The sequence below is a fragment of the Lissotriton vulgaris genome, chromosome 6, assembly GCF_964263255.1.
Source record: "Lissotriton vulgaris chromosome 6, aLisVul1.2, whole genome shotgun sequence".
NCBI lineage: Eukaryota > Metazoa > Chordata > Amphibia > Caudata > Salamandridae > Lissotriton > Lissotriton vulgaris.
In genome coordinates, this window is record NC_141694.1 from 221,763,573 (window position 1) to 221,779,552 (window position 15,980).

Consider the following 15,980-nt stretch of genomic DNA (forward strand, 5'->3'; position numbering starts at 1 on the left):
AGGAGTCGTAAGGTTAACCGGCATTGACGTGGATTCAGACCTGGAACTCAGGGGATTATGCAACGCCGGGACCGAAGTCGGCGGCAGCGCTGAGGCTGAAGCTCCCGGCAGCATAGGGCAAGGACCCCCAGTCGGGCCGGCGGGGACCGAAGGCGCACCGGCGGGGGCAGACGGCCCAAAAAGGACAGCCATGGCTGCAAGAAAGTCTTGCAACTGGGCCGGAGTCCTTCCAGAACCCGGAAAGGAAGGGCAGGCCAGGGTCGACTGCATAGGCTCAGTCGGAGCCACGGGGCGGTACTGCCCGCGCCCTCAGCCACGTGGCGAGAGCAGCGAGGGAAGTCAGAGAGCAATGACGCTTCTTCGAGTGCCTCGACTTACCCGACCCAGAGTACGAGGACTTGCAACCTGAAGAATGGTGATTGCCGGGCTTCCATCAACTTTCTGGACTGCTCCTGCAAAGTTTTCGGTGCCATGTCGGAGCACGACCTGGGGTCATGGTCACGTCGTGGGGGTCGGTCATCGACATCATAGATTTTGAAATCTATGCCTCAATATCCTGGGGGGTGTGACTCAGTCGTATGAATTTTAATAGTATTTGGTTTTCTTTTATTTGCTCTGACTTTTATGGGCAAGTTAAGCTGAATAAACTCTTAGATGTTCAATTTGTCCAAAGCCTTAGCCATGACTGCATCTAACCGCCTGTTAAGGTGCAGAGCTACATTCTCTGGTATCAGTCTTTGATCCTCCAGGCACCTGCCTGGCCACTGACTCAAACCCCCCGCCCCCAAATATAGGAACTCCTGAGAGAGGGAACCCAGGGACTGGATGCACATAAGGTTCAACGCTGAAGGCCTATCTATGGCAGATATATTGAGATAGTGGCAGGTGGGGGGGGGGAGAGAGGAGAGAGGGGAGAGAGGGGAGAGAGGGGAGAGAGGGGAGAGAGGGGAGAGAATTTGTATGGCTCTCTCTCTCTCTTACCAAATGGCATAGCTAGGACTAAAGAGCCTTTTGAAGTTTATTGTGACAGAACCAGGGTACCAACAATTTGGAGCATAAGTCAGGACATAAGATTTAATTATGCTAATATGAATTTTGTCAGAATACAAATGTACTCTTCAACAGTAACATTTTTAAAATTGTGTTTTAAGCAAAATGTTACCTATACGTATGATCGAGTTTAACTTGGACAGAGACCTTTAATTACTTGATTTAACATTACACGGTTTTCACCCTTCAAGTACACACAAATAACTGGTCTCTTCAGAGTTGCTGATCAGGTATGCCCTTTTAAATTGTGCCTACCAAGATTTAATATATTACTCTTCAATTACCTGAAGGTGGTACTGCAAGAATGTGCCATAAATGATTCCTACAAATGTAAAACCATACACACAACCTACCGATTTGTCTAGCAGCATTGGGTCAACATCAGCCAAACTTGTGCCAACTTTTGCCCGTTCACGTAGAATTCCACTGGCTAAATCCTCTGCTCTCAAGTTCATTGGTAGACATCTGTCATTAAATATAACTGCATACAGTTAGTTTCAGCACCAAAATATTTCAGGGATTTTAAGTAAGCTAAGCAAACTTGCGCACACAGCACGATTCCTTGTTAGTACATTTTGCATTCAATTACATTCAGATTTCAGAATCTATCCCTTTCCTCTTCTCTCCTCTTACAAGCCAATAGATAACTCTCTCTGTGGTCAAACTTAAATCTTTACTCCCCTGACAATCATCTTCTCAGACTGTAGTACAGGCTGCACTTTCTGACTTAATTATACAATGTTGAGAGATTTCAAAGATACAGACAGTGATAGAGATTTCGGAAATACAGTTCAAGACAATAGTCTAAAAGGAAACTGTTTTAATCACAAATAACGTTGGTACAGTTCATGCAAGTAGATTTAATTTTGGAAATGTTTGCATAATTTGGTCGTCTGTGGGATGGGGAAGGCAAAACAATAGATCCCAAATCTTGTGCTCTCAATTTAATTTCCATTAGGTAGACTGAAAAAAAACTACCAAACAGAATCACAATCACAACAAATGGCCTGTGAAACCCTCATAAAAATTATACACATTCACAACCAGAAGAAAAATGATATTCAGAGTCCAGCTACAACAATTCAAGTTCAACATCTGATACGGTTTCAAGTCTGAAATATTCTCACTCAAATATTAATACAATGCTGGACGCCACTTCTCAGCAAATATCTCAGTGAATAGATGTTGCACACTAAATTCCCCAGCATATGTGTGCATGCCAAATGTGGCATCATTCTACCCAGCATTTGTTTTAGCTACTAGTTGGAGTAACAAAGTGAAACAAGATGCTTAGTGACACCCACTCGCTCATCTATAACTCAGATACTGCCAATATGTGTATCTTTCTTGAACTGAACTAAAGTAACTTACAATAAACACAAATAATTCACAAAAAATTCATGTAATTACCTGTTTCTTGCTCTTGTCATGCTTTTAGATTTTCTCCTTTCAAATCTTTCTTCATCTGAAGAAGACGTTGTATCACTGCTATGAATGGCATGCTTCTTTCTTCTATTAAAAACATACATTACTTAAATCAAATGACTAATTCTTAAAGTTCAATAAATAAATGTTTTAAAGTAAAGAATGCAGACTTGTATAAACACAATAGAAGTGTAACCCTGTTTCAATACATGGTTAAACCATTGTTATTCATGGATGACCATGTAAAAACAAGCGTTTGCAATGCAATAGGTCTCGCATTAGGAAAGTTTGAGGTATTGGTATTGCAAATGACAAATATTTTATTTATGCGTTGGTATTGAAAGTAGGGAAATTACTAGCTTTGTCATTTATAATGCCAATATTTTTAACTTTTGCAAACGTGACACCTATAGCATTCTAATGCAATATGTGTTGTATTTACATGACTTTGAAGTATTAATATTACAAATAACAATGGCTTGTATTTGTTTTAATATTTAATACTTAAATAAAAGTTATTGTAATGTATAATGGCAATAGCTTAAACGTTTGTGAATAACTTATGAGAAGATTATGTTCAGTGTATTTTACTGTGATGAAAATCCAAGAACAGAAGTGAAATATTAACATTATTTTGTAACATTTCTAATAAAGCTTAAAACATTGAGAGAACATATTAGAACCAGTTGTTGTTGATTGGTTGCAAAGAGTGATGCTGTGGCGTTCAGTGATGCTGTGGCCTTGAGTGGTGCTGAGTGATGCTGTGGCCTTCAGTGGTGCTGAGTGATGCTGTGGCCTTCAGTGGTGCTGAGTGATGCTGTGGCCTTTAGTGGTGCTGAGTGATGCTGTGGCCTTTAGTGGTGCTGAGTGATGCTGTGGCCTTTAGTGGTGCTGAGTGATGCTGTGGCCTTTAGTGGTGCTGGTTGGAGGGTGGAGTTGGAGGGTGGAGTTGGAGGGTGGAGTTGGAGGGCGGAGTTGGAGGGCGGAGTTGGAGGGCGGAGTCGGAGGGCGGAGTCGGAGGGCGGAGTCGGAGGCCGGAGTTGGAGGGTGTGGGGATGTGTGGGTGAGGGGGGGTGAGGGGGTGTGAGGGTGACTGAGGGTGAGGGTGTGAGGGTGATTGAAGGTGTGAGTGTTGTGAGAGGGGTGTGAGGGTGATTGAAGGTGTGAGTGTTGTGAGAGGGGTAAGAGGGTGATTGAAGGTGTGAGTGTTGTGAGAGGGGTAAGAGAGTGAGTGATGGTATGTGGGTGTGAGGGTGTGATGGTGAGTGATGGTGTGTGAGGGTGAGGGGGTGAGGGTGAGTGAGGGTGATAGAGGGTGAGTGAGGGTGCGGGGATGTGAGGGTGAGGGGGTGTGAGGGTGAGGGGGTGTGAGGGTGAGGGGGTGTGAGGGTGAGGGGGTGTGAGGGTGAGGGGGTGTGAGGGTGAGGGGGTGTGAGGGTGAGGGGGTGTGAGGGTGAGGGGGTGTGAGGGTGAGGGGGTGTGAGGGTGAGGGCGGGTGAGGGTGAGGGGGGGTGAGGGTGAGGGGGGGTGAGGGTGAGGGGGGGGGGTGAGGGTGAGGGGGGGGGTGAGGGTGAGGGGGGGTGAGGGTGAGGGGGGGTGAGGGGGTGTGAGGGTGAGGGGGTGTGAGGGGGTGTGAGGGTGGGGGTGTGAGGGGGTGAGAGGGTGAGAGGGGGTGAGAGGGGGTGAGAGGGGGTGTGAGGGTGTGTGAGGGTGTGTGAGGGTGAGGGTGTGTGAGGGTGAGAGGGTGTGTGAGGGTGAGGGGGTGTGAGGGGGTGTGAGGGTGGGGGTGTGAGGGGGTGAGAGGGTGAGAGGGGGTGAGAGGGGGTGTGAGGGTGTGTGAGGGTGAGGGTGTGTGAGGGTGAGAGGGTGTGTGAGGGTGAGAGGGTGTGTGAGGGTGAGAGGGTGTGTGAAGGTGAGAGGGTGTGTGAGGGTGAGAGGGTGTGTGAGGGTGAGAGGGTGTGTGAGGGTGAGAGGGTGTGTGAGGGTGAGAGGGTGTGTGAGAGGGTGAGTGAGGCTGAGAGGGTGAGTGAGGCTGAGAGGGTGAGTGTGGGTGAGAGGGTGAGTGTGGGTGAGAGGGTGAGTGAGGGTGAGAGGGTGAGTGAGGGTGAGAGGGTGAGTGAGGGTGAGTGAGGGTGAGTGAGGGTGAGAGGGTGAGTGAGGGTGAGAGGGTGAGTGAGGCTGAGAGGGTGAGTGAGGCTGAGAGGGTGAGTGAGGCTGAGAGGGTGAGTGAGGCTGAGAGGGTGAGTGAGGCTGAGAGTGTGAGTGAGGCTGAGAGGGTGAGTGAGGGTGAGAGGGTGAGTGAGGGTGAGAGGGTGAGTGAATGTGAGGAGGTGTGAGGGTGAGGAGGTGTGAGGTTGAGGGGGTGTGAGTGGGATGTGTAAGGGTGTGAGGGTGAGTAAGGGTGTGTGGGTGAATGAGGGTGTGTGTGGGTGAGTGAGGGTGTTTGAGGGTGGGTGAGGGTTGTGCACAGAGGAGACGAATAGGGTGAAAAACTGAGCCATTGCTGGGACTTTTCTGGTAAAATACTTGATGAGAACCCAGGCCAGTATAATGCTGTCTTCTGCGTGCAAGTCTGGGAAGTCATGGTGTATTCTGCAGTGGTGCAAGTACGGTGAAAAACGGAGCAATTGCTGGGACTTTTCTGCTCGTAACTAAAAAAAAAAAAAAAGCTCTCGGCATTGCTGTGAGAGAAAGGCAGGCAGCAGTATTAAGTTATATCAAGAGAGGAGCTGGGAAAGAAACTGCAGACAGATGGTTTAACAGAAGTGCACAGAGCCACTTCACAGAGAAGGAATAGCAGAGGAGGTATTGGTAGCAGAAATGAACACCAAAGGGTGACACTGAGGCAGATAGCAAAGAGTAAAGCTAGGAGAGAAAGAGTCCTGAAATAAGGAAAGCGAAAGTAAATGGGAAATCTAAAGCGGAGCTGGAGAGTGAGAGCGCACGTACTAAGGCTAGTCTGTCTGTGAGAGAAAGGCAGGCTGCAGTATTAAGTTATATCAAGAGAGGAAAACTGAAAGTAAACTGAAAGCAGAGCGCAAAGCAGAGAGCGGCCGTGAAAGAAGTGAAAACAATGGAGGAAGGCCTACATTAGCTTGTTGCCTCTCTAAGACATCTACACAATAGTGTTTGGTAAACGTGTGCGGTGTAGACCATATTGCTGCCTTGCAGATGTCAGCTAAGGGAATATTCCCTAAGAAGGCCATAGTAGCCTCTATTTTGCATGTGGAATGCGCTCTAGGGGGTATTGCCAAGATTTTTTTTGCTTTCACATAACCTTTGGATACATTTCACGATCCATCTTGCAATGCCTGATTTAGAGAAGTAATTGACCTTGTGTGGTGGCGAAAAAGCAACAAAAAGTGGTTTTGTTTTACGAAAATATTTTGTTCTTTCTACATAATATAGTAGAGCTCTTCTAACATCTAGTGGATTAGCTCCCGTTCTGCTAGAGTATCAAATTGAGGAAAGAACACAGGTAGCTCAACAGATTGATGTGAAAAGCAGAAACCACTTTAGGTAGAAATTTGGAATTGCACTGCAAAAAGGTTTCAGCACTCTTGTGCATACATATTACTTTATCATATTATAGTCCACAAATTATCAGCACAATAAAGAAGAATTCTCCAACTCCTGTGGTATGTATTTTCGAATAAAGCATAGCCAACGCGTTTAGTCTACTGAGAGACTTCTTCAGGGCTTGAATGTATGGCGACAAGTGTTGCATCACATCAAAAGTTTTTTTAACATTACATTTTAACGTGAGTAATGGGCGGTTATCAAGCTGCTTAGGAATTGTGAAACAATAAAGCAACAATCTTTTTGGGGAAAGGAACACTACGAGATGTGATGCAACACTTTTGTCGCCATACATTCAAGCCCTGAAGAAGTCTCAGTAGACAAAACGCGTTGGCTATGCTTTATGGAACTGTGGAGTGAATCCAACATAACATAGCTGTTATGTTGTCTGTGCGGACTAGGACGGTTTTGCCTATTAGGTGACTTTAAAGGCTTTGAGCGGTAAAAACACTGCCAGTAACTCTAGGTGATTGATATGAAGGCTCCTGTACTTTAGAGTCGATAATCCTTGGATTGTGTGACTTTGTAGGTGAGCGCCCCAACTAGTGAGCGATGCGTCTGCTGTTAGCGCGGTATGTGGAGCAGGGTCGACAAAGGGCCGCCCTTTGGATTAATTTTGAGGGTTCCAACACTGCAGAGAGGGCAGTCTACCAACACTAGATCGGTTAATCGACCTTGTACTGCTGCCACTGACTTGCTAAGCATTCTTGAAGGGGGCGCATGTGAAGTCTTGCGTGGGGGACAATTGTACTACAAGACGCCATCATGCCTAGCAGTTGCATGAAGACTCTTGCTGGAAATGATTTGTTGGCCTGAAATTGAGTGAGAAGGGACTGAATACTGTGAATCTTGGCTGTATTGGGAGTCAAATGCACTGCATATACAAGAATGCAGAGGGGCGATCCGGCAGAGAGGCTAGCAGTGTGCTCCCATGGTTGATTCCTGTTATAGGGCTCCCGTGAGCTCCCACGCTGACGAGCTTTTGGAGACGCACCTGTGCGCCTGAGAGGCAGCGAGGCCTGTGACGGTTGTTTGGCGGCCTTCTCTGCCACCCCAAAACTTTCCTCTACTGATGAGGGATACCATCCCGAAACACGAGCCATGTCTTGTGACTCGAGATACTGGAAATATTGAGTACTTACTTGCACCAACCTTGGTGAAACACTCACAAACTTTTTCCCAGCTCTTCGAATCACACGCACTGCATATACCAGAATGCAGAGGGGCGATCCGGCGGAGAGGCTAGCAGTGTGCTCCCATCTTTGATTCCTGTATTGGGCGAGGTTAGAGCTTTGAGAGCATCTATTGTGGCTCCCAGACAAGTTTGCGTGTTGGAAGGCTGTAGATGAGACTGCAACGCATTCACTGCAAACCCTAGTTGGTGAAGTAAGTGAATAGTGGTTTGAGTGTGTTGGAGACACATTTGGTAAGTACTGGCTTTGATGAGCCACTCATCCAGGTATGGGAAGACATGGATGTGTTGTCTTCTCAGAGAGGGTTGTGACTACTCTAAGGGATTTGGTAAATACCCTGGGAGTATTGGTGGCTCCAAACTGTAGCACTTTGAATTGGTAATTGTGACCCACTGTGATGAATCTGAGGTATTTGCGATGAGCGGGATCAATTGGAATATGGAAATATTAATTCTAGAGTAGACATAAAATCGTCCAGCTGTAGAAGCGGGAGCACTTGTTGAAGTGTTAGCATGTGGAAATGCTCTGATAGTATGTAGAGGTTTAGTTCTGTAAGATTCAGAATAGGTCTCAAGGGGCCGTCCTTTTTGGGGATGAGAAAGTACAGGGAGTACACACCTGTTCCTTGATATTGTAACGCCATATGTTCTATGGCTCATTTGGAGAGAAGAGACTGTACTTCTTGCTGAAGTAGATGTAAAGGTAACATTTTGTGAAAAGTGGTGGTATGTTTGGAGGATTGTTGGTAAGCTCCAGGCAATATCCATGTTGGATAATTCCCAACGTCCATTTGTTTGTGGTGATAGATTGCCAAATGGGGAGGAATTGTAGAAGATGTCCCCCGACAGGTGTTAGATGAATGGGGGAAGTGTAGGCAATTCACTGCTTTTTGGGGGAGGGGGAATTACACAGTGCGGAACCCTTGCCTCGACCTTTGTTGTTGTTACCTCTATATCGTCGTCTAAAGAAATCCCTTGTAAAGGAAGATTGATTGTTGCTTTTGCAAGAGGTGGCAAAATTGTCTGAGGACATGGTCTTGGACCCCCCACGGTAGAAGGAGCAACAAAAGGAGTGCCAATTAGAAAAAGACTGCAGAGCTCCCAAAGACTTGGTTACCTCTGTCTTTTTTAATTTTTTCCAACGATTTATCTACTTCAGGCCCTATTAGATGTTCCTTGTCAAAAGGAGTATTTAAAATAGACTGTTGTACGTCTGGTTTCAAACCAGAAATCCTCAACCATGCATGTCTTCTTAATAACACACTAGTGTTCGTCTCTCTAGCTGCGGTGTCTGCAGCATCTAAAGCGCATCTTATTGAGGAATTGGATAAGAGTTTCCCTTCCTGGACTACATCTTGGGCTTTTGCTTTGTATTCATCTGGGAGGTGTAGTAGCAACTGCTCCATCTTGTCCCAGTATGCCCAATCATATCTGGCTAGCAGGGCCTGAGTGTCGGCAATACTCCAATGATTTGCTGCTTGAGCACCTACTCGTTTACCATAGGCGTCTAATAGTTTTGGCTCTTTGTCTGGAGGGGGGAGCATCACCTGTAGTCTGGTAGTCTCTAATGCCCCTTAACAGGCCAATTCACAAAGAGTCTAGTGATAGCCGACCTTTAATAATGACTGGATCTGACAGAGGAGGTTTATATTTTATATCAATCCTGGGGGTGAGAATGAGAGCCTGCACAGGATATTTAAAGATGTGATCAAGATGTCTCATCATGTCTTTAAGCATAGGCAGAGTGTGACTAGCCCTAAGTGTGGTACTGACAGTTTCAAATAAGAAATCTTCCACAAAAGATTCCTTGTGTAACTGCACCCCATGATATTCTGGAGCTCTAGCAAGTAATTTTAGATGTCCTACATTGTCGTCAGGAGGGGAAGGCTTTGCAAGGTAAAGATCTGAGTGATTATCTGTAGACGAATCTATGTGATAATCCTTCCAGGGACCTACCGGTACAATATTGTGCCCCCATCATCATCATTATCAGGTGGTGGAGAGTTAGTTGGTGTAATTAGTACATAACGCAAAGGTGTAAGTGTAGGGGAACGTGGTAGAAGAAGAGGAGGGGGAGGGTTAGTACCCACATTCTTCCTCTTAAAAGGAATAAAGTTTCTTCTTCTGACTCAGGTTTGCGTTCCTAAGGTAACTTAGTAAGAACACAATTTATGTAGAGTTCCTTTTGCTTTGTGTCCGATTTGGGTGTTGGGGCATCGAAAATTTGATCCAACCGCTTCGGAGGCAAAGTTTTAGGTTTCGGCGCCAGGGAGGTATCACTTTTGGGCACCAAAGGTTTTAGTGCTGAAGGAGGCTTTGTCTTCGGCGTCAAGGATTCCAGCTCCGAATCGGTTTTCAGCTTCGAGCCTGAAGGTTTCGGCTTGGTGCCAGTCTTTGGCCGACTTTATACCGAGCCGGAAGGCTTAGAGACGTGTTTTGGTGCTGAGCCTGAGGGTAGGGTGTTGGAAACATCTTGTTGGTGCCGACCAGGGCCTGAAGTCTGGGTGGGACCAAAGCCATTTGTCTCGGCTGCGTTGGATTTTGGGTTAAGGGATGTTCGGTACTCACAGTATATTGACCTTTTGGCAAGTCTTCTTCTGACCCCGAGTCCGATTCCAGGATGGAGACAAGTTTCTCTTGTTCTTCCTCAGCCCCTTGTGTGTTAAATTATTGCTCGGGTCCATCACTGAAGATGTACGGCGTGTATTCTACATTTTGACTCTGTTTCTCGCGACATCGAGCCAGACTATCACGGAGCGTTTTTTTTTTAGATCGGAATGATTTGCAGGCATCGCAGTCTTCTTCGTTGTGCTCCGAAGACAAGCATAAGTTGCACACTTCGTGCAAGTCGGTGCACATATACTTGGCGTGAGGGCAGAATTTAAACGGATCTGCTCCCTCAACGTGTTAGAAACAATACTGATGTGCGTAGAGCGGATTGCAGCAATACACGTCCGAACCCGGTGGCAGAAAAAAAAAAACAATGGAGTCGATGCCCATGCGCAATATCACCAAAAGGCGGAGTCACCTAACTCGTGACAGGAAAGACTTCTTCGAAGAAAAACAACTTGCAAACATACGGACCCAACACTAGATGGCAGGAGTATGCAAAGCATGTGATCTACAGCTCACATGCCTCGAACACAATATTTGCTCTATATTCATAATGCACACTTCTTCCATTTCTTAGTTAAGTAAATAACAGATGTCACTACCATCCAATTAATGATGCTCAAAATTCCACCATTATTCAAAATCATGAGGTTCCTGTCACCACGTTTGTCAGCAACAAACTTTCAGCTCTCCGAGCCATCTTCAGCTGATAAGACCAGCCTAAAAATTTAAAGCAGGGGTCTCCAAACGTTTCTGTAATTGAGAGGAACGTCTGATCAATGAAAATAGTCCTGAGCTTCTAATGACTTTCAACACTGTTGCAGAGGTGGTCACAAAAGTGACTACCAAGATGTAAGTCACTATATCAAGTGACAAATACTGTGAGACAAAATGTCATATCCAGAGTACTGATTGTAGAATATCATGAAGGTACTTATACAAAGACAATCATAGGTTTGCTATTCTTAGCTCAATTTCTAAGTAATTTGATGATAAATAGATGGAGTTCAGATTGTAAATATAACTATATTTACCCACATATACTTAGTTTCATAATGCTGTGGTTGTCGATAGTCTAGATACAAAATTTTGCCAGGACTTTATTTAAAAATGTATACTGTGATAGAACACCAACTACCCCAACGTATATGACAGGGATACCAGCATCAATGTCAGGAAAAGTATAATAAATATAAAATGCGTCCACAAGATCAATGAATTAAGGGCCATAGCAGCAATTGGCCCCTAGCATGAAGGAAACACTAGCAGCTATAAAGCACGCAAACACATAATTAATTATTATTCAAAGATTAGCTTTAAATTGTTTTGGTTTTTTAATCACAAAAATCAGCATATCACTTACCCAAAATTAACCTTTTTCTATCAAAATGCCCATTTTATTCTAGATAGAAATACTCCAAGAACACCTTATCGTTTTCACACGTGCTGCATGACTGACAGAGTGGGCCTTGTAAAGTGACATATCTCTAATGTGACTTTGCAAAATTGAGTGAGGAAACAGGTCATGTTGCACATCCTGCAGGCTGTCACAGTGTGTGTTTGTAAGCGTATGGCCCTGCCATTGGTTAGTCTGCCATTTGGAGATATTTTTTTATTTATTTTAGAAGTTTTATATAGCGCTAGCCTGACCGGAGGATATTGGAGCGCTTCACATCAGTTACAGAGCAGAACAAAAGAGAGCAATACATAATACAATAAAGCGAGACATTACAAATAAGAATATTGATAATGTCGATGATGAAGAGTTCCATTTCAGGGTCTTGTTGACACCGCATCGGAGAGGAGTGAGGTGTCAACTTCAGAACTCGAACTGCTCCTATCTGTTAGCAAGGGATCGATCGAGGAAAAGGATTTTGAGCTTACTTTTTAATTTAGAGAAGGAGGGAATAGTTCTGATGTAGAGGGAATAGTTATGTGGAGGGAATAGTTCTGTGGAGGGAACAGTTCTTTTTTGGGGAGAAATAGCGTTCTAGATTTTGAGCGCAGGAAGTACCTGGCCGTGGGTTTTTGTTTTCGTGATTTCAGCAGGATGAGTAGTAGGGTGTTAGAGCTTCTGACGTTCCTGTTCTAACCTGCTTTTTTGAGTTTAGCAGCCATATATTCGGGTTTACCGGTGTGTAGGACTTTGTGGGTGAGTCAGGCTGTTCTGAAGTTCGTCCGCATTTCTATCGGTAGCCACTTGAGTTCTTCGAGTGTAGGAGAGATGTGATCAAATTTCTTTTTTCCGGTGACCATTCTGGCAGCCACGTTGAGAGTTGTTTTCAGAGGAGAAAGATGTGTTTTAGCTATTCCCGAGATGACTGCGTTTCGATAGTACAATCTGGACAGCACTAATGATTGGGTGGCTTGTTTGAGATCTTTGGGCGGAATGAAAGTGCTGCCTTATTCGATGAGACGGACCAGTGCTTACCAAACTTTGGTTACGCATCTAGCTTTACCAGACATGGGGGGCAATTTTATAATACATTAGTAGACATGCCTTAAAAATGGTGTGAATTCACACACACACACACACACACACACACACACACACGCACACACGCACACACACCATCAGCCTTGGTAACAGCAAGGAATGACAATGCCATGTGGTGATTCCATCAGCTTTTATTGTCGGTTCAGCGCGTTTCGCCTGTAACAGCAGGTTTGTTCACGAATAATGTTTACAATACAAAACACCATTATTAAATACCGTGCGAGTGATATAGGTCACATGAAACTACACAGCACATAGAACTAAAATACAGACTCGTAGTTTTTCTGTCTATGGCTCACCAAAACTAAATAGTCAATATTCTTAGCATGTGTTTAAAAACAAGTAGAGATAAATAATTTCATCTCATAATACATTTTTCCTATTAATCACAGCAGTAAAGGATTTTTCACACACGCCATTTCCTTGGTTGTTTTTAACCAATTCCAGAATTAAGCCCTAGTGGGCTGAAACAGCATGCACCAAAATTCAGCGAGGTCGTACAATTTCATAGCATACGTGATATTTAGCCTAAGTGGGCAATATCAAACCAGATTAAATTCTGTGCAGTATAAAGAATAGAAAAGTGCTCACAAAAGTGCCCTAAAACTTACAAATGAGAGAAAAGGGAATAATTACAGCAATCTATTTACACGCCAAAAGATTAAAGATTATTCTGATTCTAATCAGGGCACTTCATATGCAGTTCACAGCAACTTATAAATGAGTATACAAATCTTCTTCTATATTCAAACCAGCAGGGCTTTTTGAATTCAATTCCACTATGGCTATGTAAAACAATTCCAATTTCCGCAATCTATTTGTTCTATCTCCTCTACTATTAGGAGGGATGGCATCAATAACAAAATAGACTAAACTTTGAACGTCCTGGTTATGGAATCGTTCAAAGTGGCGTGCCACTGCATATGACCTATCTCAGTTTTTAATCGCTCTGAGGTGTTGCAGAATTCGCTTGTGTACAGGTAAAATTGTACTACCAACATACTGTAAATTACATGCACATCTCAAAACATATACAGCGTACTCTGTTCTACAGTTAAACTGTCCCTTGATTTTCTTCACTCTTTTCGACAGGCCTGGATTATATGGCGACATATTTTTCCCTTGTGCACATTTTTTGCACTTTGTGCATTTCACAAAGCCATCCTTGTGTGTTAACCATAAAGGATTTACAGTATTCTTTCTTTTGGAAATCGTGTTACTCACTAACATCTGTTTGAAAGACCTAGCCCTGTGAAAGGTTATTAAAGGTTTTATAGGCACCAATGTTCCAAGTATTGGATCATTCCTGATCACATGTCAGTGTTTTGACATAATGTTTCTAACGGGGCCATGCAGTTTATAGTAATCTGTAACCAATCTACACTCATTTTTGGTATTCGGTTTTCTTTCACTTTGAAAAGGACCTCTTCCCTAGTTTATTTCCATACTTTTTCCACAGAAGCTTGTAGACATTTTTCAGTATACCCCCTCTTTTTAAATTGATTTTTCTATTGCATCATCTCTTTTTCTTTCACTTCATGTTCACTGCAATTACGTAAAACCCTCAGACACTCTCCATATGGAATACTGTTCACTAGATCGGATGGATAGAAGATAGCTCCATGAAGCAGTGTGTTCCCAGCTGTCTCTTTTCTAAAGAGTTTAGTCTGCCATTTACAGTCTTTGACGTAGATGGTTAAATCTAAGAAATAAATAGATGTGTCACTGACTGTACTGGTGAATTTAAGGTTAAGACTATTCACCTGAAGCCTAGTGATACATTTGTTCACTGATGTTACAGTGCCTTTCCACACAATAAATAAGTTGTCTATATAACAACTCCAGTGTAGAATGTTCTCCCATTCTTCCTGGTACTGCTTCCGGACCACCTGCTCCTCCCACCATCCCATATGCAAATTAGCATAACTGGGGGCGAAGCAGGTGCCCATCGCAGTACCACAAGTTTGATGAAACAACAGTTCATCATTAAAGATTAAATAGTTATTTTTCAGACAGGTAGATACCATGGCTAATAGCATCGGAGTATGGGACCACATTTTGATCGGTCTACTACCTAAAAAGTGACTCACCGCATTCAACCCATCTTCATGTTTGATGCTTGTATATAATGTTGTAACATCAATTGTTACTAACAGTAGATCTTGTTCCCTGGGTAGATCGTATATCACTTTTAAAAAAGCCCCCGTATCCTGTATGAATGAGGGAAGTAGTTGGATTAGTGGATTCGGGAATGCAACAAAAAATTGGGGGGTATTTTCTAATCCACTACCAATGACAGATATGATAGGTCGACCAGGAGGATTTTCAATGTCCTTATATTCTTTTGCCAAAAGATAGAAACAGGTGTCACAGGATTATTGATTTTTAAAAACATGCACTCATCTAGTGACAACATACCTTGACCATACCAATCACATGATTCTGAGTTATACTGCTGGTGGCTTTGGAATATGGTGTCTGTTGCTATGCTAACATAAAATGATTTACTATTTAGCTGTTTAAACGCCTCATTTAGATATTTCTTTTTCTCCCACAACACCATGTTTCCACCCTTGTCAGCATTACAAAATAGACAATTGTCATCTTTCTTCAATTTGGAAATTAAAGCAACTTGTTCTTGTTATGTTATGTTAAAATTTATTTATTAAGCGCGCGTACGCCCGTAGGCTTCATGGCGCTATTGGAAGAGAACATAACACAAAGTAATACTCTAGAAGTAAGCCTGTTTAAAGAGCCAAGTCTTGAGAGTGTCTGAAAGTATGGAGGTCTGGACTCTGCCTTACAGTTAGAGGAAGAGAATTCCAAAAGGTGACTGCAAGATGGTCAAAACAGTTGCCCCCCAAGCGTTTTTTCTTGAAAGTAGGAACAACTAAAAAAGATTTATGCGCAGAGCGAAGATTTAATGAAGGATTGTACCTAGAGACGAGTTTCTTGATAAAACTTTGGGCCTGTATTCTGTAAAGCTTTAAAAATAATACATCCAGTCTTGAACGCAACCCTTTGCTTTACAGGTAGCCAATGTAATCTTTCCAGACCAGGTCTAATAGGCTGCCATTTAGGTTGTCTGCAAATCAGCCTGGCTGCTTGATTTTAAACAAGCTGAAGTCTTTTCAGCTGGTCTGCTGGAAGTCCCAAATAGCGACTGCTGGAAAAATCCAGTCGGGAAAGAACAAGGGCAATAATTACCTGAATAAGAGCAGATTGCGTCAAGAACTGGGCTATTTTCTTTATTTTCTTAAGTTGAAAAAAACTAGCAGAAACTACTGTTCCAACTTGTCCTTTCAATGAAAGGTCTGCACTAAGCGAGACCCCCAGACTTTTAACAGAGAGGGATTTTGTGGGTGGAGCTCCCATATCAGATGGCCAGAAACATGGGCCCCAACTCAATTCACTTTTTCCAAGCAAGATCAACTCTGTCTTGCCTGGGTTAAGTTTAGATGGTTAAGGTTCATCCACCTCTGTATATGTGTCATGGTATTCTGGAATTCTGTCACAGAATCTGCAGTGTTAAGAGGGAAGACAAGTTGAAGATCATTCGCATAGTTATAAATAATAACTTTGGAGTTCCTAAAAGAATATAATAATGGGCGAAGATAAAGATTA

The 15,980-nt window shown here is 43.6% G+C and overlaps 1 protein-coding gene across 3 annotated transcripts in view; it reads right to left on the bottom strand.

Moving 5' to 3' along the window:
- Positions 1–15,980, bottom strand: part of ATAD2B (ATPase family AAA domain containing 2B) — a 945,800-nt gene that overhangs the window by 686,374 nt on the left and 243,446 nt on the right. For all 3 annotated transcript variants that reach the window (XM_086926259.1, XM_086926261.1, XM_086926260.1), the window contains exons 9-10: positions 2,461–2,562; positions 1,404–1,515 (exon numbers count right to left, since the gene is read on the bottom strand). In XM_086926259.1, coding sequence (XP_086782385.1) covers positions 1,404–1,515; positions 2,461–2,562 — 214 coding nt within the window. The remainder of the gene's footprint in view (positions 1–1,403; positions 1,516–2,460; positions 2,563–15,980) is intronic.